This window comes from Myotis lucifugus, unplaced genomic scaffold, assembly GCF_000147115.1.
Source record: "Myotis lucifugus unplaced genomic scaffold, Myoluc2.0 scaffold_57, whole genome shotgun sequence".
In the NCBI taxonomy this organism is placed as follows: Eukaryota; Metazoa; Chordata; class Mammalia; order Chiroptera; family Vespertilionidae; genus Myotis; species Myotis lucifugus.
In genome coordinates this window covers 1494715-1517686 of record NW_005871105.1, presented here as the reverse complement: position 1 = coordinate 1517686, position 22972 = coordinate 1494715, and the positions used below count along the sequence as shown (strand labels likewise).

Sequence of the window (22972 nt, the reverse complement as noted above, 5' to 3'; positions counted from 1 at the left end):
TTTGGCAGTCTGTTCGATGCTTCTCTGCCTCTGTATCTTTTTGTTCATCAGGTTATAATGTTCTTTATTATCCATAAATGAGTGAGTTCATGTGGTAAATTTTTAAATGGACAAAACACTTAGAACATGCACTTCATAAAGATATCTCCATATGGCTATATCTCTCTAGGCTGAATAAAGTTTGAGACATGAGAGCCCTGGGAATGAGTAATAAATAATCTGACTACTTAAATTAACCCAGTGTTTCCAATTTTATTTATATAAACAATTCTTTTATCAAAGGGCAGCTATTCATATCTTCAGGAAGTTTGGGAAACACCTTTTCTCTTCCTCTAGTATAGTGGTTCTCAACCTTCTGGCCCTTTAAATACAGTTCCTCATGTTGTGACCCAACCATAAAATTATTTTTGTTGCTACTTCATAACTGTAATGTTGCTACTGTTATGAATTGTAATGTAAATATCTGATATGCAGGATGGTCTTAGGCGACCCCTGTGAAAGGGTCGTTCAACCGCCAAAGGGGTCGCAACCCACAGGTTGAGAACCGCTGCTCTAGTAGCTTATATAAAATTCTCAGAGGTTCCTGGCACCCAAATAGCAAGTCACCAGACACCTTGCTTTTGCTAGCTAGCATGCTGTCATTCACTGAAATTATGGCTCATCTGTGTTTTGGTTTTTTTTGTATATCCTGGAATTTTTTTCTTAAGTGAAGTTAAGTTTTTTGTTTACTTCATAATCACAAGAAAATGCTTTCATCATTCCTTGTTTACTAGAGCAAATTATAGAGGTTTTAAACTAACCACGAAAATGAAATGTGAAAATACACTAAAAAATAGTAACAGAGTTCAAAAGTGGAAAATGTCCACTATCATTCTTTTTCTGTTGTCCCTTTTCTATCTTTGAAGAGAAATGGAGGAGAAACCCTTTGATCTTTTGCATTTTCCAAGATGGACATATGTTGTTACTGTTAGGTAAACACAAAGACAGAACCATGAAGTTAAAAATAAATGTCGCAGCCACACCTCATTAAAAGTAATATTTACTACATACTTAGAGAAAGGGCAAACAGTTTGCATTTTATCTTTTATCCCATTTTATCTGAATATTCTAGAATAAATATAACAAGACAAAAATATTGAGAAATAATATATAGTTTTCTAGAACTTTTATCTACTTCAAATTTTACCCTCTATAGCAGCGGTTCTCAACCTGTGGGTCGCGACCCCTTTGGGGGCCGAACGACCCTTTCACAGGGGTCGCCTAAGACCATCGGAAAACACATATTGAATACACAATTACATATTTTTTTGTGATTAATCACTATGCTTTAATTATGTTCAATTTGTAACAATGAAAATACATCCTGCATATCAGATATTTACACTGAGATTCATAACAGTAGCAAAATTACAGTTATGAAGTAGCAACGAAAATAATTTTATGGTTGGGGGGTCACCACAATATGAGGAACTGTATTAAAGGGTCCCGGCATTAGGAAGGTTGAGAACCACTGCTCTATAGCCAAGAAATTTGACTTCCTGAATCTGCCACAGCATCCTAATATATCTATAAATAGAAACTGAGAAATGGAAAAAAAAATAGGAATTTTAGAGCTGGCAATTTTCCTAAGTAATTATCTCAGTAAATTCTGTCTGGCTCTACTTTTTAAATATATCCAGAATTTGACTTTCTTCACTGCTACCAGACTCATCGGCGCCAGCATCAACTTGCCTGGGTTATAGCAGCAACAGCTACCAACAGGCCTCCAATCTCATCTCAGTACAGAGATGAAGTGATCCTTTAAACATGTAAATCAGAATATATCACTCGACTACCCCAAACCTTGCAATAACTTCCCATTTCCGAGGAAAAACCGAGGTCCTTACAACGACTTGCAAGGCCCTCCCCTATTGTTTCTCTAATCCACCTCTTACGACTCTCCCCCTTTACTAAAACGCATGGCCCCTCGCTGCTCTGGGTGCTCCCTCTTCAGGCCTTTGCGCTCCCGTCTACCTGGATCACTCTTCCCTCCCTCATCCACCCAGTTCTGTCCCTCACCTTCTTTAAGTCTTAGCTCAAATGTCATTTTCTGTGCAAGGCCTTAACTGACCACTTGCCTGACCACTTCACTGCTTTATTATTCTTTAAACCTCTTAATATCTAATATATTGTAAAACATATATTTTATATAATTGTCTGTCTCCCCCATTACAATATCAAGTTCTCTAGGTATGGGGTTTTCTTTCCTGTTTTGTTCAGTTCTGTTTTCCGGCACCTAGAATAGTGCCAGACACAGAGTAGACACTGAATAGGTATTTATTGAATATGAATATACTATAGGCATGGCTTAATATACTTCTTTCCCAGTAAAGTATCTACAAGCAAATGAAAAATAACTTTGATAGATTGTCTGGTAATTGCCTGAGGCTAATTTAGATAAAGCAAGCCTAGACTAGAATTGTGAGTATAAATGATCCAAGTTCTCTCTACAGTTCTCCAAAGCACTGAATGCTACACAATCAGTTTACCTTTGATAGTAACTTAAGAAATCTGAGATTAGTCTATTCAGCACAAATATATTTATGGCTCATTTGCTTCCAACTCTTATTTTCTACTTTACAGATATAAAGAATTAAATGCACTTATTTCTACAGTATTTGAGGATACATTGATAGATTCAAAGAGCTAAATCAGCGGTTCTCAACCTGTGGGTCGCGACCCCTTTGGGGGTCGAACGACCCTTTCACAGGGGTCGCCTAAGACCATCAGAAAACACATATATAATTACATATTGTTTTTGTGATTAATCACTATGCTTTAATTATGTTCAATTTGTAACAATGAAATTGGGGGTCACCACAACATGAGGAACTGTATTAAAGGGTCGCGGCATTAGGAAGGTTGAGAACCACTGAGCTAAATGAAACTACTGATCCACTGAATCTAACTAGGATTCTATAGAGCAGTCATAAATAGAATTGTTATCTTTCTAAATTAGTTACCTGTTATACTGTCTTCTATCTATGTTTTCAATAGCTCTATTATCTTCTACAAGTAAACTCTGAAAAAAAAACAAAAACGTTCAACTGAAGCAGCCAGATCTGTAATAATTCACTGACCTGGTCCAACCAAATTTGTCTGCCTTTGTTTGAGGGATTAAACCTGTTGATTGTCTGGAATCTCAGATCTTGTCTCTTACACAATGTCCTGATTCCTACTCAAAATTGCCAACCTCTTACTTTTGCCTATACTGATATGAAACCTATTAGTACAAGTATTCCCATTCCTGAGCAATCTTGCAATCTTTTTACTGATAACCTGCTCATATGACATAGTTCTGAGTTTGTTGTCCAGTTACTTATCATTTACTAAGAGCTGCATGTGTGACACATATAAAAAGTTATTTCTCTTTAAAACACAAACATGTGACACTCACATGAACTGTGAACCTGATGAAGTATGTTGAAAACAAGTCGGTAGTGAACAGTCTGTTGGGTCTACAATCAGCCAGGTGCTTACTATACCACCTCATTAGGAGCAGAGAGCAGAGAATGAATCAACAGGGAAATCGGTATCACTGATTCCCCAAACAAATCTTCATTCTGGGGAAAAGCAGTGTGATCTTGGAGTTTCTGCTTTTGGTTTGTGAGTAGTCTTCACCAAATGAGCTTTCAGAGTTCCTCAAAGTGCTGCAGGTTCCTGAAGATACATCCACTCAGCTAAGAAGGGCAGCTAAAGCTGTAATCACCACTTCCGTGCTGTTCCAATATATTCATTCATTTGTCTAACAACTAGTTACTGAGTATCTACCATGTGCTATGCACTGTGTAAGGTACTGGAAATTCAAGTAAACATGTGGACATAATCTCTATCCTTATAGAGCTTTAAAATAAAATGGAGGAGATGGATAATAAACAAAAAACTAACAGTGACAGATACTAATAAATGCTGCGGAGAAAATAAGTTCTCAAGGAAGTGACATTTAAGCAAAAATCAAATACAAGAAGGTTGAAAATACTTTAGCATCGACATCTGCAGAGTAAAAAGGATGATCTTTATACTTTTTCAACTTTGGCCCAACACAGCAACCTGGATAAGAAGGAATAGGTTTACCACCTGTGTAAACATCTGTTGTGTGCGGAATGTTTATTAGGGAATGTGAGGACATACATGGGCATGCGGTTTGTAAATTCCTGAGAAAAGTATATTTTATAAATTATGCACTATTTATATACCATGGAGAAAAGAGAGCTAAGTGGTTGACTTGAACTATGTCCATAGATCTCAAAAAACTGATTGAAAAGTGATAAGTTCACTCAATCAACTAATTATATCAACAGCACTAAAGTGGTGATTTGGTACATTTGTTTTTCTATTGAATTTACAATTTAGCTTGATATTAAAAATAGCTTTCAAGCATATACAACTTGTTATACAAAAGACTAAAACCTTTTCGTTTTTCTATAACTCCAATGAAAATAAAATATAGTTTGCAGTATGAGAAATTTAGTTAACATAAAAAGAAGAATAAGGAACTGATTAGATATTGTTGTAGATCCTTCTGGATTTTTATTTCCTTGCCTATTTTACAATTAGTGATAAAGTGGGTAAAAGAAGTGCTTTTAAGTGAAACTGTAATATCCAAGCTAAGGGAGATGATGAAATGCTACATTACCATTCCATATGAGATTATGAAAGGCAGATCTAAATGGTAACCTATAATATTAAAGTTCTTCCCATAAGTGAGAGAGTTGGGGGCAGGGAGGAATACATATACCTCCAAGTTACAGAAAAAAAATATTATTTTAATAACAATTAGCATTTGCTGTATGGTTGGTGAAAAAAGAATAATGAAAATAGCTATGAAAAATGAACACTTGGGTTGTTCTGGACTAATAAAATCCTATATAGAGACTGGTTCTGCTTAACCTCACCAGGAAACAACCATCCTTCACCTCATTTTGTGGTAAGTAGGTCTGGTCTTTCTAGGGTGGTGATCTGAGTTCTACTCTGAGGGGGAAGAGAAGTGATTTGTGGGTGATAATGCTTTGCTAATATAATCCTTTGAGTTGGTGGAATAAAATGGTGGTGTGTATCAAGCAAATGATGAAGTTATTAGTGGAAGATGAGTGAGGATGACTCAAGTTAGAAATGGGAAACAACAAAGGCAGCATTATAATCTCAGAAAACATCCTGTGTTTCCTGAGGAAGAAGGCTCAAATCTGTTCTAATAGACAGTTCTTAACTTTTCTGGGCATAACACACCCCTTTGATAATCTGATAAAAGCACTGAATGTTCTCCCCCCAAAAAATCCACAGAGGCCATGTTCACTCAAATTTGTATACAACTTTAAGGGATTCACAGGTTCCATGAAGTCCCCTAAGTAGAATAATATTGCTTATGTTGCCTATTAAAGACAATGATCTAATATTAAAGCTACATATTACATTAAAATGCTGAGATAAACTTCGATTATAGACAGGAGTACAGCAGAGAAGATGGTATGTGATGGAGTGTTGCAGTGATAAATGACAATTCACTGTGGGAAAGCACAGTCAAGGGATACTGAGCCAAGGTGAGTCAGGTAAAATGCAAATGCAAGATATTTGAAGAGTCTTTAAACTCATGTAGGTTTATTAAACTTTCTGGACAACTATACTTAACCTGTTTGGGACCTAAGAGGAAATCCTGCCACTGGTGAAAATGGTAAGACTGTAGGAAACATTCGACACTGTGTGAAGAAGTAGAACTTCTCCTCCACATGTCAAAGAAACGATGGCTAATTTGGATGATGAAAAATAGCACAGTAATCACTGTACTCTTTTATTTTCTGAAATTCCTTTAAAGGTGTCTGCTACCCACAAAACAAAACTGGATATATTGGATTTGGAACTGCTTGCTCATGATCTATTCCTTAGTAATCCAATATTTGAAAAAGATTGATTTTAAAGGGTAAAGTTTAGAATTTTAAACTTTTTCATAATGGTACCGAAGTTACTGAGGTTTACCTATCCTCTATAAATTCTAAATTATATCCATAAAATCATGTTAGGTCAGATTCCTAAGCTTTAAGAGCATATAGCCTGAAACCAGTTTTAAATTTATAAAAATCAAATCCACACACTGTGGACATGTCAATGACCCATGGCAGAACTTTCTTGTTCAAAGCAAAACACTATGTCAGACAAGTTCCACCTTGTTTTTAGTTTTGTCCATCACTACAAAAACGATTTATTTCTCTTACTTGTAAACAGGAAGTGATAAATACCTAAACTTAACTGAATTTCATTTTTTAAATAGAGCTTTTTCAAGAAAATAAAAGTAGAATTCTACATAAACAGTTTATGAACTGCATTGACGCTTTTGGGCCTTGAAAAAATGCAAAATTGTCCCTGTGTTTCTCTCCACTTTCCCAGGTATTCCTGCTGTCACACATCTCCCACAAAGGAGTGTGAAGAAGTCTGATGTGTTCTTATTGGTGAAGAGCTGTTTTGACTTTCAGCAAGTATCTGAATACTGAGTGTTTCTGGCCCTTGACACTGTCCTATGCCTTCCATGGTGTTTACAGGGAAAATAGTTACATGTTGTTGGCACTCTGTGAGCTCAATGTTTCCTGAGAACTTGCATGAAGTGAGCAAATGAGTTAGAAACATGGCATTACTGATTGTACTGATTACCTGCTTTGTGATTATTCTTGCTACTTCCCAGCCTTGCCGGACCCCTGATGACTTTGTGGCTGCCACTTCTCCGGGACATATCATGATTGGAGGTTTGTTCGCCATTCATGAAAAAATGCTGTCCTCAGAAGCTTATCCCAGACGACCAGAAATCCAGAAATGTGTTGGGTGAGTAAAGCCTTAAAGAACACAATTAAATTTCAAGCTTACACAGAGAGACCAGGTATGTAAATGTGTACTTGTATTGACATCTAACTCGTTTTAATAAAATCTAAACTCTCATATTTTTAAGTAGTCATAGTCTTGCTATGCTTCCTTAAAAGAGAGATGTTATCAATGCTATGTATATAACTAGCCTCCAAGTGCAGAAGCAATGAATGTTTTTTATTAATAAGTTTATATATATTTTTCCTGAAAAAATCCCAGAAGTCAGCTGAGAAAACCAAGAAGACACTGTAGTCTGTCCATCACAAATATATTTAACATGTTTACATTTCTATCATTCACAATATGGTTTTTGTTTTAAACATGGATCTATTATTTAATCCTTAGTTTAAGACTACATTCAAAATTTTTCTGTATATTAACATTTTTGTCAACATTGCATTTATTTCATTGTTGTTTTTTTATATAATTGTTTTATGATAAATTAAGGCCCTTCCTCAACCCAAAGTGTTCCTTCCTTGTTAAACATCTTACATGTGAAAGCTCGACTATAGAGAAGACATCAGGCACAGCTTAATATGGAAAAGTAAAGGGGGGTAGAGGATGTTTCAAATAGATTTTCTTTAAGGAGAGCAGGATATTTGAATTCTAATTTCAGTTTGGGGGCAAACTAATTTTGTAGACTTAGGCCAATCGCTTAACCAGCGGTTCTCAACCTGTGGGTCGCTACCCCTTTGGCGGTCGAATGACCCTTTCACAGGGGTCGCCTAAGACCATCCTGCATATCAGATATTTACATTACAATTCATAACAGTAGCAACATTACAGTTATGAAGTAGCAACGAAAATAATTTTATGGTTGGGTCACAACATGAGGAACTGTATTTAAAGGGCCAGAAGGCTGAGAACCACTGGCTTAAACTCTTTGAGTTCTAGTTCCCATGTTCTCATCTGTAAAATAAGGGCCTGGAGAACCTCTAAGGATGCAAGTGGCATAAGCTTTTGTAGCTATGGCAATCTGATCCCCATGCTTCCTTTTAACCCTAACGTCCTAATTCTATCTTGATGTTTTTGTGTAAATTTAATCTCCTCATTTCCCCACCCCTTTTTCTTTCTTTATCAAAAAGTACTTAATATTGTATACCAACTATACTTAATTTTTTAAAAGGTATCTACCAACCCCTCTAAGAAGATTTCAGATAAAATGTGATCCCACAGCACATTGAGATTCCTTCCTGGCATTCTACTCAGAAGCTGGTCATGTTGAGCTACTTGTTATCATAATTGTTGATTATCAAAAATACCGGGAACACTCCAAAATAATTAATGAAGATTTTTTTCAGAGCACTAAATTGGTACCCAAAGAAGGACTACAGATTTGAGGCCCACCAATTGTAGGCTAATCATTAAGAATGGAAAACACTAAAGAATTATTTGATCTAATAAGCAAACTTATTCCAGAAAAAAAAATCACTAAATTAAACATCCTTTCACCTTATTGTCACTCTTTGAGAGAAATATTCAATCACCATTAAACAACTATTTATTAAATGCCTACGTCACCGAGGCCCAGTTCTAGGCACTGGGTATACTGGGGTGAATACACCAAAGAGGTCCTGATGCTCATGGAGCTAACGTGTGGGTACTCTGAAAATATTATACATTTTAATTGGCAGATAATTCATTGCTTTAACCTTTCTTCTTTGTGTCTTTCTTTACATTAAAAACTTAATGTAAATTTGTCAAGCTTCACATTTAGGTAATCCACAAGGACAAAAAATGTTATTCAAATAATTTTATATAATTTGTTATATCTCAATTAATTAAAAGGAAACTTTAAAAGAGCAAAACCATGAACAATAATATCCCCCTTTATTCATTTAAAAACATTATTGAACCTGTAGTATGTTTTAGGTTCTTTTTGCAACCTTTTGTACGTGGCAAAGGATGAAATAAGCATAATACAGCGGTTCTCAACCTGTGGGTCGTGACCCCTTTGGCTGTCAAACGACCCTTTCACAGGGGTCGCCTAAGACCATCCTGCATATCAGATATTTACATTACGATTCATAACAGTAGCAACATCACAGTTATGAAGTAGCAACTAAAATAATTTTATGGTTGGGTCACAACATGAGGAACTGTATTTAAAGGGCCAGACGGTTGAGAACCACTGGCATAATAGTAAATAAGTAATCAAACAGCTCAGTGCTCTGGAATAATCACAGACCTAGAAGTCAATTGGAAAAGCCCTCTGACATAAGAAATAGCTAATCCCTTGGAGCCAAAAGAGTGTACTTTACCCAGGAGAAGGCTACTTGGCTTTTATTCAGAGACTGCTTTGTAAGCTTATTTTAAGAGCCTTATTAATCTGATTTTCAGCCACAACAGATTAGAATCAGAAAATTGAAATATAGGCTTGTGAATCTAAAACACAGGTGCTCAGGCAGCAATAAAGTGCTGACATTAAATTCAAAAAGGAAAAATCAAACACATCTTCATACTGCAGAATACTAAACTGAGTGCTCAAAATTATCCCAAAATTCTTTAAGAAAAGGTTAAATCCTGTTCCATAGAATCCACTTGAGAAACTGTGGGATCTTTTGTGTGTGTGTGTGTTGGGGGGAAATCCTTTATTAAAAATATTTTTTATTGATTTCAAAGAGGAAGGGAGATGGAGAGAGAGATAGAAACATCAATGATGAGAGAGAATCATCAATCAGATGCCTCCCCTATGCGCCCTGACCAGGAATCAAATGGTGACCTCCTGGTTCATAGGTCAAAGCTCAACCATTGAGCCATGCTGGCTGGGCTGGGTTTCTATATACCTTTTTAGAAAAGTTTCCATCAAAAATTATTTTTAAATAAATAAAGGTTAGCCCCTTCAAAAGGTAAGTTTCCTTGATCCAGAAACTGTCTATTATAAGGCTGAGATGTGGATAAAGTGAGATATCATGTCTGTAGAAAAGTTAATTTCTGATTTCAAAAAATTCTTCTTTCTCAACAGGTTTGAAATAGCAATGTTTCTTCAAACTCTTGCTATGATACACAGCATCGAGATGATCAATAATTCAACATTATTATCTGGAGTCAAACTGGGGTACGAGATCTATGACACCTGTACTGAAGTGACAGTGGCAATGGCAGCTGCTCTGAGGTTTCTTTCTAAGTTCAACTGCTCCAGAGAAATTGTGGAGGTTAAGTGTAACTATTCCAGCTACATGCCAAGGGTTAAGGCTGTCATAGGGGCTGGCTACTCAGAAATAAGCATGGCTGTCTCCAGGATACTGAGTTTACAGCTCATGCCACAGGTAGGTTTTGTTCTACCTCCCTACATTGGTTTTGATTGCACTCTTTATTATGAAAGGTCAGGGTAATTTGGGAAACTAGTTAGGAAGTTGCTTTTACTTTAAACTTTCCTTTCTCCTAGTCCAAGAAAGGATGTTTCCTATGTGGATCAGATAGCGGACAAAGCACAAAGGGAGTAGTCACTTCTCAGTCTGTCTAGTTTCAGCATGATTTGGGCCAGACACAAACCTTTGAGGAGCTCAACTGCCTTGTTTCTGAAATAATATCAGTCAAGTGCTATAAAGAAAACAGAAGAGAGAGTGAGAAGGAAGGGGGAATGGAGGTCAAGAAGGACTTCTCAAAGAGATAATGTTTGAATGAGAAGGGGCAGCCAAGGGAAGATGGAGGAGGGAAGGACAGTATCTAGGCTTAAAAAAATCATCATGTACAATGTTAACATGTCCAAAGAATAAAAATGGCTAGATCAGGTGAGCAGAAAGGAGCATGGTAAGAAATGCATTTATGGAGAGAGGCAAAGGCCGGGTCATGTAGCATCTTGTAAACTGTGGTCATATTTGCATTTGTTCTGAGTATGATGAGAAAGCTTTGAGCAGACTGTGGAACTACGGCTCTCTCTGTAATGCAAACCAAGAACCAGGAGGTAAGGAAAGGGGTCTCTGAAGAACCAGAAGAGATTTTAGAGAGCCCTGCACTAAGTTCTTGCATCATTGCTCAGAGTCAAGCAACACCTACTAGGCACAGCCGTCTGGAGCTCTTCAACACCATAACTAAAAGATTCTGTCAATTTCCAGGTGAGTTATGAATCAACGGCAGAAATCCTAAGTGACAAAATTCGCTTTCCTTCATTTTTACGAACTGTGCCCAGTGACTTCTACCAAACTAAAGCAATGGCCCACCTGATCCAGAAATCTGGATGGAACTGGATTGGCATCATAACCACAGATGATGACTATGGACGACTGGCTCTCAGCACTTTTGTACTTCAGACCATGGCAAATAACGTGTGCATAGCCTTCAAAGAAGTCCTCCCAGCCTTCCTCTCAGATAACACCATTGAAGTCAGGATCAATCAGACACTGGAGAAAATCATAGCAGAAGCCCACGTTAATGTCATTGTGGTATTTCTGAGGCAATTCCATGTTATCAGTCTCTTCAGTAAAGCCATTGAAAGGAATATAAATAAGCTCTGGATTGCTAGTGATAATTGGTCGACAGCCATCAAGATTACCACCATTCCTAACATTAAAAAGATTGGCAAAGTTGTAGGGTTTGCCTTTAGAAAAGGGAATGTGTCCTCTTTCCAGTCCTTTCTTCAAAATCTGCATATGTTTCCCAGGGATCATAACAAACCCTTAAATGAATATGCCATGCTCTTGTCTGCCTGTGCTTATGTCAAAGACAGTGATTTGAGTCAATGCATTTTCAACCATTCTCAGGGGACTTTGGCCTACAAGGCTAACAAGGATGTAGACAGGAACTTCTCCCTGAGAAATGACTTCCTGTGGGATTACACTGAGCCAGGACTTGTTCACAGTATTCAGCTCGCTGTGTTTGCCCTTGCTTATGCCCTTCGGGATCTGTGCCAAGCTCGAGACTGTAAGAACACCAACGCCTTTCAACCATGGGAGGTACTAACTCACATACCCACGAAAATTCCCCTACCATAATTTCCTCCATTTCTTTCATTGCTTTAATTTGCAGTTAGAAGAAATGCTCTTAGTATTCCTCTTATTAGTCGACACCTTCAGTGTTTGAATAACCTGAATTTCTACCCATTGCTTTTTGTTACTGAAGATAATAGAGTTGTTATTTTACCTTTACTTCCTACTCTGACCCACAAAAGTTGTGTTCTTTCATTTTCCAAGAAGATTCTGTCGATAGTGCTATTTTCCCGGAGTTTATGGATTTCTATCTGATCTAGAGTTTGTCAAGCCTTCATAAGAATTACCTCTTTTCATGCTCTTAACAAACGCAAGATAGACCAGGCATGCTTAATGAGTCTTTTTATCATTACTAAATATTATGGATGAGAAAACTAAGCTAGGAAGTGACAGAAATATGATTCTGGTCTGGGTCATCTGACTCCACACCCTCTACTTTTCATGATGTCTCTGGTGACGTATAGTCCCAAAGCCTCCAGTTATGACTCTGACTTAGGACAGTCTCTCTAGAACTGCAGTCTTCTTCAAATGAACGTTTTAGGTCAATCATAACAGTTCCTATGATATCTCCATTTAAAATGAATCACTAATTGTGTAAAAGACGCCTTTCCCTTTCTTCTCTTTGATTAGTTTGTAGAAACACAAGCTTAATGTGGCCCTATTTAGTGAAAATTTTTCCATTCTGTTTTTTAAATGCCCATGAACAAGTCATTTAAAAGCAAATTGCTGCTTTCTGGTGATAAATTTAACTCATCAAAAACAAATTCCTCAGTATTATGTATTCAAAGCCAAACTTATCTGCCTTGAAGCAGAATCATGTTCCAAAAATATATTTGTTTTAAATTTGGGAATAAAGCTCGATTCTTCTGTTCTTACAAGTGGGAATCCAGGACAGGCTATTTCTACTTTTGTAATTTTTATTTTAAACACCCACAAGCACAAGCTCCAGAGTCTGAGGTGATCAGCTTACATTTGGGTGGATCATGTGATGGTCATAGGGTGTTTTAAATTGTTCATTTTAAAACTAGTTTTCACCTTGGAAATGCAAGGCACAAAACCTAATGAAGAAGTAAGATTAGAAATTAGGGATCTTTTTAAAATTAGAACTCTCTTTAAAGTATATATGCCTAGTATTTGTAAGGTGCCTGTTTGAAACATACTCTTTTTAGTATAAAATGTTTAATAAGGGATTGGTAAAAACTATAAATTAAGTGGACACCATGATGAAACCACAACATAAAAAGCCTCATAAGGAAAGAGAAATACAAATAGCAAGAGCTATTCATCCTCTAAAGGTCTGGGAACGTATTTTACCTCAGGAATAAATCTCAACCCTTCTGAAGAAAAGCCTGGAAATAGTATAATCTAAACAAAATCTGCTAAAATGTTTCATTTAAACACTAGAAGCCCGGGGTTGTCCTTTATGTCACAGGGAGTCTGTTTATCTAGAAACAAACAGAAACAGATTGGAAAGAGGGAGAGAGGATCCTTTGATCATGATGTGAGTGAGCTATGTCTGTGCCATATTCAGTAGGACAAATAATGCAAATAATGTTGTCTTTTTACGAGGCAATCTCCATAGACATTAAACTTTTAAAATCAGCAACATTTAAGGTCACTAATCAAAGCTACATTCCTAAAGATTATTTTTCCACTGGCAAAATTCACTAACATTTAAATAATAGTTTTTGAATGATTTTAGATTTCAAATAACTTTAAAGAATTTCATTTCTCCCAGTATTTGAGGATAATCCTTACTTTGGCTCCACATTTGGTGATATTTGTGAACAGTATTCAGGGACAGCACAATCAATGATTTTGGCTTTCTTTTTAGTATTTTATTTTCCTTTATCTGATGATATACAAGGTGGTAAGTGATGTATGTGGAATGAGAGGAATGTCTAATAATCAAACTTCTATAAATACATTTATTTAGCAAATATTGGTTGGATGTCTCAATGTTCTAGACATGGGGCTTAGTGCTAAAAGTACTATGGAAACTAAGACAATTTTCTCCCTAAAGTTCTCTAGTGAGGCATGCAATCAAGCCATTAGGGGTGGGAAAAAGACCAGTGTGGCCATCCAGGCTAAAATAGGGATGCCTTGTGCTACAGTATGACACCGAGAATGGAGAAACATGTACAGGGAGGCAAAAGTAGGTTTACAGTTGTTGTTATGGAAATAATAAAATAATTAATAAATAATAATACAAGCATCAACTCTAGTTTTGCATACTCATAACTATAAACATACTTTTGTCCCACCCTGTGCATGGTTATTTAAGGGGAAGAATGAAGAGAGCCTTTGGAGAGAAACTGCATGTAAAGGATGATAGATGGAAGTTGCTACAAATGAGTCAAATATTTGAGCAACTGGTGTCATTTGTTGAGGTGGAAAAACAGAGAAGAGTGGAGGTCTGATCAGAGGAAGACATATTTAGCATTGCATTTTGGAGATGTTGAATTGGAAGAACTTATGAGACATCCTACGTAGCAATGGCGGTATGATATTAGTCCAGACATCAGAAGAGACATGTTCAAATAAGAGAGTGATTTTGGAGTGATAACAAAAATAATAACTATAAAATTTTAGGGCCTACTGTACTAAAATTTTATCATCTGTAATTTTTACATTAGGGCAGGTCCACAGGACCCATATTCTTCCCACTCCATCTGAAAGAAGTGACAAGAGGAAGCGTTTCTGGTGACTGACACAATAGTTTAGAGATGGAGGGGACCTCGGTAGTAGGATCTGGCCCATGGTCACCCACATAGCTAGGAGTGAACCCGCCCCAGCTTTAGTCCAGTGGGCTTTTTGCTAAACCACAGAAAAGTTCACGAAAGAAAAAAACATAGGTTGGGTATTGGAGATGCTAGGCTGCTTCCTCTGCTCTTCTGTAGTTTACTCACATAGATACCTGTTTCATAAGCACAGCTTGCTTGTGGAGATGGAGTGAAGCATCAGAGCCCTTAGGGCATCAACTACACCAGCTTATCTGGTGTGGCCTCCTGGACTTGTGTTCTCAAAGGCAGGTTATTAGCATACAGAGGTGAATTAGCTAATAATGGATATGCAAATCCTATTCTCTACATTTTGTAGTGTCAATTTATAGTGAATTTCAGAGTCTAGATGAAAAATAAATACATAATTGGTGGGAAAAGGCATTTAATCAATTAATAGAGTGTTAATGTACAAACTGCACCTTAATGCAGGGCAAATGTTCTATGATATTTAACAAGTAATGAAAAGCACTGTGTTATTTGCCTCCACGCTGTTTCCTGTAAGAACAAACACAGAATTGCACTTATGTACATCGTACAATGTTATCATTATTTACAGAATGTATATGTGTCAGAACTTTACCCTGTAAAACCTAATTAAATACAAGGGAAAAACAGGTGGAAATTATCATTCAAACACAAGAGTGGAAAAGGATATGCTCCCTAAAGAACTGAGTTACTGGGGCTTAGGTGTTTTGCTTAAGGAAGGAACGGGAAAAAAAAAATCAACATACAGGCAGAGGTGGGAATCTTGACAGCAGGCCCTCACTTATTCTTTTATTTTTGTTCCCTCTGTTTTTTTCTTCCACAAAATTGCAAAAATAGGATTTTTTTGTTAATTTCACCAGGTTAAATCTAATATCCTGCTATTTAAATGTAACACTGATGAATTTCCATTCATTACATGAGCTATCAAATCTGTGGGGATGTGTAATAAAATCAGTATACTTAGAGATTTTACTAAAGTGACATTTGGTCATTGAAATGACTGTCACAGCTAATATATTTACCTTAAAATACAACTGGATTTTTTTATATTCTATTGACCCAAAAAAATGAAGGAAAGAAACATTCATAAACAATTAACTGAGATGGAATAAAATAAGAATAATTCTATTCAAATAGAATAATTTTTGCCACGTTTCATAGCTTTTGCACCTAACAAAAGCCACAGGGCATCATAGACCTAGATAATGAGCAGGCCTGGTATGTTCACAAAGGCTATTGACTTAGCCGTGATTATATATCAAGTTAACAGAGGAGCCAGAACTGCAACCTGTTTTCCTCCCCCAATGCCCAGTGTCCTTCCTCTGCAGCACAAGCTCAATGAGGCTGCCTCATTTGTCAGTAACACATTTCCTGTCCTAGTTGCATGGTATTCACTGTACAAGCTGGTTAAAAAAAAACAAGTAATTTTTCATTGCATTTCTATCCCCTCAAGTTAAAAATTATTTAATATTAATATATTAAATGGAATTTAGAAGTCACTGTACTCTGCACTCAATCACTGGAGCAGAGTTGAAGACCATTGGAGATAATAAGATCCACATCTCCCGTGTGACTAACAAAGTATGGACTTAGGGTGGACATTAGCAGTTCCCTTACACGCACCCATCAACCAAACTTCTCTGATGGAGATGCTACTCAGCACATGCCCAAGAGCAGGGTGCTGCTGTTACTGGGCCACCTCCCAGGTTTGTAGCTCGGTCCCCTCAGTCTTCATTTTGGGGAGGTGAGCAGGACAACGACTGGCTTGAATTACCCACTCAGACTGGGCCAAGACCCGGGCCAATTGTGATTCTGGAAAGAAAAGATGCTTTTTGCTACCTTTCCATAGTGACAGATGGCACATTAGTGATTACTTGTGAGTCAGAGAGAAAAAAATAGTGAGAAGACTTTGAATTAATATATTATTAGGTGCAATGGAAAGACCATATAATGAAAGTCAAGATGTGTGTCCTCAGTTAAGTCCCATTGCCTCTTGGCTAGGGGTCCTCATATAAGAAAAGAGGTAAATAATCCCTGTTCAATATGCTTCACCAAGTTGTTATGAAGTAAAACGGTATCACAGATTTGAGTATTAGCAAGTAATATATGCATGTCAGATGACATTGTTAGTTGATAGACTCAATATTTTTATTTGTTTGCATATTGTCCCCATTAATTAATGACAGGTATAATAGGTATTAATATAGCCTTTATTAACCCTTAATCTGTGCCAGATATTGGGCACTCTTTACATTCATAATTATATTTAATCCTTCCCAAAACCCTATAAGGTAGGTTTCATTTACTTCATTTTACAAATGGAGAAGCTGAGGCCTAGGAAAAATTGTAACTGCTGAGATCACACCACTAATTAGATATGGAACCAGAGTTAGAGTCCAGGCATCTGCCCCAGAGGACCCATCCTGAAATTCTGAAATGTGAAAAAATGAATATGCTCAGATTTCAATGTTATGGTCTAGAGAAGCTACCATCCATAAACATTAACTTGCTTCTCAAATTCACAGAGCAAGACTTTGGCATAAATGAGGCTAGAGTTCTCAAATTGCTGTCTAATAGGTAAGAACCTTTGCAACTAGTTACCACACTCACTGATTCGAGATGTCTTTTTTATAATTTGTAGATGATGTTTCTTGTAAGGCAGTGTTATAATTTTAAAATTGATATAATGGATACACTTACAATATTTCTATTAGTGTTTGTTTCTATTCTTCTTTTTTATAGTTACTAGATGTACTGAAAAATGTGACATTCACGGATGAAGGAAAGTCATTTCATTTTGATGCCCATGGGGATATGAATACTGGATATGATGTTGTGTTCTGGAAGGAAGTCAATGGCCACATGACTATCACCAAGATGGCACAATATGACTTGAAGAATGATGTCTTTATCATCACAGACCAGGAAACAAAAAATGAGTTCAGGAATCTTAAGGTAATTGTGTTGTAGGTTGCTTTGTAGCACTCAAATTAATTGGTACCTCAACTGCAAAAGTCCTTGGCCCCACCACCAGGGCCTCCAGTGATCCTATAACCTATTCATTGTCCCCAACTTCTTTCCTTAAATTCCATAGCCAACTTTGTTTTTGTCCCTTGTACACACCCTCAATTCCTCTCTCTCTCTCTTTCTCTCTCTCTCTCTCTCTCTCTCTCTCAGAAAATGTGGTTCACTTTCTTTCTTTCTGTCTTTCCTAAAATGTAACCATCTGCTCTAGCTAGCTGCTCAATGGTTAGAGCAGGGGTCCTCAAACTTTTTAAACAGGGGGCCAGTTCACTGTCCCTCAGACCGTTGGAGGGCCGGACTATAGTTTAAAAAAAACTATGAACAAATTCCTATGCACACTGCACATATCTTATTTTGAAGTAAAAAAACAAAACGGGAACAAATACAATATTTGTATTTGCATGTGGCCCGCGGGCCGTAGTTTGAGGACCCCTGGGTTAGAGCATCAGCCCACGCACCAAAGGGTCGATTCCCAGTCAAGGACATGCACCTGGGCTGCAGATTCTATCCTAGGCCCCAGGAGGCAACCAATTGATGTATTTCTCTCACACCTCTCTCTCGTTCTTGCCCTCCCTCCTTTCCTTCCACTCTCTCTTAAAATAAGCAATGGAAAAAATATCCTCCAGTGAGGATTAATAAAAAATAAAAGACAAAGAGACCCGTTTGCCTTTTTGATGGAAACACCCATAAATAAATATTTCATGGAGGTAGCAAAAACAAATAATACCTGAGATCAGAGAGGTCAGATTTCAAGATCCTCTTGTCAATATGCAGGCTAGTTGGGCTATCACCATTTCTGGTAACTCAGCAGAACCCATAGTCCAAGACATCAGATAACCCTAAATCTATTGACATCCCCAAGCTATCATGTCTCTGCTGTCTCTTATGTGGGGGGATACAAAGGGCCATGTTGCTGGGATTAAAGGTTTCACTGTTATCCCTGTAATGATGTCCGGCTTGTCTCATGGTGAGTCCTGCGGTTGTAGCCGAACATCCTCCAGGAGTGTGGGTACTTCAGATTAAAAGTTTGCTCCGGAGGACCCGTAAGGCAGTTTCACTATCTACAGTATTTTCTTATTTTTTTAGACTTATTCACATTCCTACAGAATGTGAATGACAACACAATCCGATGACACTAGTTTTTAAAAGTGTCAAAATACTATTTAGTAAATGTATCTTTAAATGGAGTCCAAGTTAGTAAAAATAAATCTTTTTAAAAACCTATTTGGGATTTCTTTTCATTTTGCAGCAAATTCAATCCAAATGCTCCAAGGAATGCAGTCCTGGGCAAATGAAGAAAACCACCAGAAGTCAGCACACCTGCTGCTATGAATGTGTGAACTGCCCTGAAAACCACTACAGTAACCAGACGGGTAATTCCAGTCACTGCAACCTGGGCAGTGACATGCCTGGACCACTTCTCTTAGGCTGATATTTTGTTTATATGAAACCCATTTTGGATTATTCTTTCATTTGGGGGGAAAAAAAGCATTTCATTCTTCTCTCCCAGATGAAACAGCAGTGAGATTTCGTTTTATCATGGAATTTGCTCTATTATATCAGCAGACATGCAACCAATACATAGTAAGGATGTGAAAGTAACTTCACATGCAAGGGAAGATGACAAACCCTCAACTGGCTTCCTCTCCAGCATTCTTAAAACAGTGCATGTCCTCTGTCCATTTTTATCCCTGTATCTCCCACACAGACATGCCGACTTGCAGTTGGGGCACAATAGCTATAAACAACCAATGCTGAGTTAACTAAGCCAAGCACGATAGAAATCGATGTATATACAGAGGTTTGCTTACCCGGAAGATCTCACTATTCTTACCCCGAGGCAACAGTGAAGCCTGAAAAAGAACCTTCTGTGAGACAAGGGGGTGAACTATTGACAGAGAGTAGATGCTACTAACTGATCATTTGCCAAACCTGTTAACAATTTGACAACATCAGAGCAATATACACATATTAGAAAACAGGAGTGAGGTCAGCAGCCTTCAGAACCCTGAGAGGAGCTATCAGCACTTTATAAGTCAAGCCTGCTTTAAAAGCATCCTATTCCCTTGTTAATAGTAGCATTCCTATTTGTCCTATAAAAGCTGAGAACCCCAGAGCCCGAATAGCCCCTGAATGCTTATTCCTTTTTCTTATTGGCTCCAAGGAGAAGCATCCCAATGTAAACATTCCAATATCCATGTTCTGTCATCATTTTACAAAAATGCCTTATCCCAAACTGGGCTGTGCTGTGCTGCATAAATAATTAGGTAATTGGACGGGGTGGGGGTGGGGGTGGGGGTGGGCCGGGAGGTTTCCAGGCAAAACAGTATCTACAACTGTTTGCCAAGTGGGATAAATAAAAACACCAAGCGAGTACATAGCATTTATTTCTCATAAAGATGCACCAAGTCTTTCAGGATACAACCTGGGTTGTCTCTTGCTAACCAGGGCAAGTTGCTTCCAAGAACAAGTGTAAAAGACTGAGCACAACTTGGGAGGAAAAGCAAGGATGTAGGCTAATCTGAAAGGATATCATCTCCTGTTCCTCTTGACGTCTCCAGTGCGCAGCCCTTTACACAGGCAAGGCCGGTAACTGCTGGCTGAATGAATAGAATGGCAGGCACTGGCAGCCACGGTAAAGGAAAGACAGGGAAGAAAGGATATTTGTAAGGAAATTGGATTTGGTAAGAGGAGGAAGCTGAAAATGTAGATTATAAATAGAAACACAAGGTTTCTATTTGAGGTGAAGGCGGAAGAGAGCACAGGTGCTGTATAACGCTGAATGGGCACTGTGGAGCGGAAGCAGATGGACGCTCATAGCAAGGCTTCTTAGAAGTAGCCGGGACCCCATCATTAGGGGGTGGAAATGGGGAGCAAATGCAATCACCCTCCCAGAAACTCCATGCTATCAACTATCAGTGCTGCACCTGCAGTCAGAATCAGCATAAATCATTTCCAACCTTATCACTGCGAGTGAGAGGCTCAATGCCACTAACACCCCCTTCCTTCCCGCCAGGGAAAATAAACTTTAACTCTTATCAACTGTCATTGATTACAATCTTGTGTTATCTCGCTTTCAGAGGCGTTGGGGTGACCCAGCCATATTGTCTCTGCTTCTGAAAGAACTGCAGCCTCTTTGACAATAGCAGCTCCCACCACAGTGTCTATAGCCTGATATGCTCCACACAAAGCACCTCATATCTATAATCTCACTGAAGGCAGCACCCCAATGACGCAGAGTCGGTTTTTAGTTTTTAAGAGAACTGCAAATAGGCTCGGAAAATTCAATGAGCTTGTTCAATATTACAGGACTCACAGGTGACAGAGAAAGGGACTTGAGGATATGTCTGATTCTAAATCTTTTATTCTCCACAGAGTCCCCTGAACAGCCATCTATAATAGCAAGTTCACAACAGACTAAAATCTATTCTGAGTACAATAATTTCCTAAAACCCCACAGCCTAGCTGGCTTTTTTTCTTCCTTTTTTTTCTTCCTTTCTTCCTTTTCCCTCGCCTTCATCTGTACTCTCTCACTTTCTTTGGGTTCGGTGCAGGCTTTATTTTAATGAGTAACCATTGTGACCATTATCTATATCCATTTTCTAGTCCAATCTATGGCTGAGAAGAATTCTATTTGTAGAATGCCGGACAATCACCTCGTTTGAATGTTTGCAATGTAACCGAACCTCCTCTGTCTTTCAGACATGGATCACTGCCTTTTATGCAACAACGAAACTCACTGGGCCCCCGTAAAGAGCACCACGTGCTTCGAAAAGGAAGTGGAGTATCTCAGCTGGAATGATGCCCTGGCTGTCCTGCTCCTGGCGCTCTCCCTGCTGGGAATCGTGTTTGTTCTGGCTGTTGGCATAATATTTACAAGAAACCTGAACACGCCCGTTGTGAAATCATCTGGGGGATTAATGGTCTGCTACGTGATCCTCCTCTGTCATGTCCTCACTTTTGCCAGTACCGGCTTTTTCGTCGGAGAACCACAAGACTTCACGTGTAAAACACGGCAGATGCTATTCGGTGTGAGCTTCGCTCTCTGCATCTCCTGCATTTTGACCAAGTCCCTGAAAATACTGCTTGCCTTCAGCTTCGATCCCAAGTTACAGAACTTCCTGAAGTGCCTCTATAAACCGATCCCCATCATCTTCACGTGCACAGGTATCCAGGTGGCCATTTGCACCCTCTGGCTAATCTTTGCAGCCCCTACGGTGGAAGGGAATGTCTCCTTGCCCAGAGTCATTATCCTGGAATGTGAGGAGGGGTCCATCCTTGCCTTTGGCACCATGCTGGGCTATATTGCCATCCTGGCCTTCATCTGCTTCCTCTTTGCCTTCAAAGGCAGGAAATTACCTGAGAATTACAACGAAGCCAAATTCATCACATTTGGCATGCTCATTTACTTCATAGCGTGGATCACATTCATCCCCGTGTATGCCACCACCTCTGGCAAATATTTGCCAGCTGTGGAGATTATCGTTATTTTAATATCTAACTATGGGATCCTGTGTTGCACATTCTTCCCCAAATGCTATGTTATTCTTTGTAAGCAAGAGACTAACACAAAATCTGCCTTTCTCCAGACGGTGTATAGTTACTCTTCCCACAGCGCAGGCAGCCTGGCCATGAGCCATGTTTCACTGGACTCCACCAACAGCAACAGCACAGCCACCAATCCCGGCTCTGGTGGCAAGCCTGCGGCCTGGCCCAAGAGCAAAGATCTTCAGACACAAGCATGTGCGCACATATGCAACGAGAATGTTACAGGGGCACCTAAAACTCGGCCTCGAAAACGAATTTCAAGCATATGAATGCATCCTTAGAGGTTGCATGTTCCAGAATAAAATGTATCTAGGGTCTTTGCATTTAAGATGCGCGTTTACTTTCCAGGCAACTGTGTTTCTTCGCTGCCACTATTTTCACCAAGTTTTGATTGAACACCACCCCCATTCCCAACCACCTGTTTAACAAAGAAAGTAGATCCCTCAACCTGCAACTCACTTTACTCCTTACCACTTCCATCTGCTTCCATCTTTACCTCCTTCCCCTTAAGCACATAGCTAAAGGTATCTCTTCTGTTCAAAACTAGCCCATAATATAGCATCTTTATTCTATCCTCTACCAGTTCTTTCAAACCTCTTTGTAGGGTTCTCTCCTTGTCTCTTGAGCATCTTTACCTCCTCACCCCACCCCCCTGCTCAGTCCAGTTGAACAAGCATTTGAGCAGTTTTCACGTGCCAGCTGATATGCTAAATACAAAGGAATAGGAAGATCAAGGCATCATTCCTGACTCCAAAGAGCTCAAAATCCAGGAGAAGACAGTCACATGTAGACATCTCCAATTCAGTATGAGAATTCTGT

General features: G+C 38.5%; 1 protein-coding gene across 3 annotated transcripts; it reads left to right on the top strand.

Annotated features, from left to right (window-relative positions):
- Positions 1-6608: 6608 nt before the first annotated feature.
- Positions 6609-22477, top strand: GPRC6A (G protein-coupled receptor class C group 6 member A). 3 transcript variants are annotated; one of them, XM_023754207.1, is made up of 6 exons: positions 6609-6846; positions 9851-10154; positions 10944-11255; positions 17324-17536; positions 18855-18978; positions 21308-22477. In XM_023754207.1, the coding sequence occupies exons 1-6, from the start codon at positions 6653-6655 to the stop codon at positions 22420-22422; spliced, it is 2262 nt and encodes a 753-aa protein (XP_023609975.1). In that variant the 5' UTR covers positions 6609-6652; the 3' UTR covers positions 22423-22477. The 3 variants fall into 3 exon arrangements, with proteins under 3 accessions (XP_023609975.1, XP_006089257.1, XP_023609974.1); XM_006089195.3 differs by having other exon boundaries at positions 10944-11780; XM_023754206.1 differs by lacking the exon at positions 17324-17536 and having other exon boundaries at positions 10944-11780.
- The last annotated feature ends 495 nt before the right edge of the window (positions 22478-22972 follow it).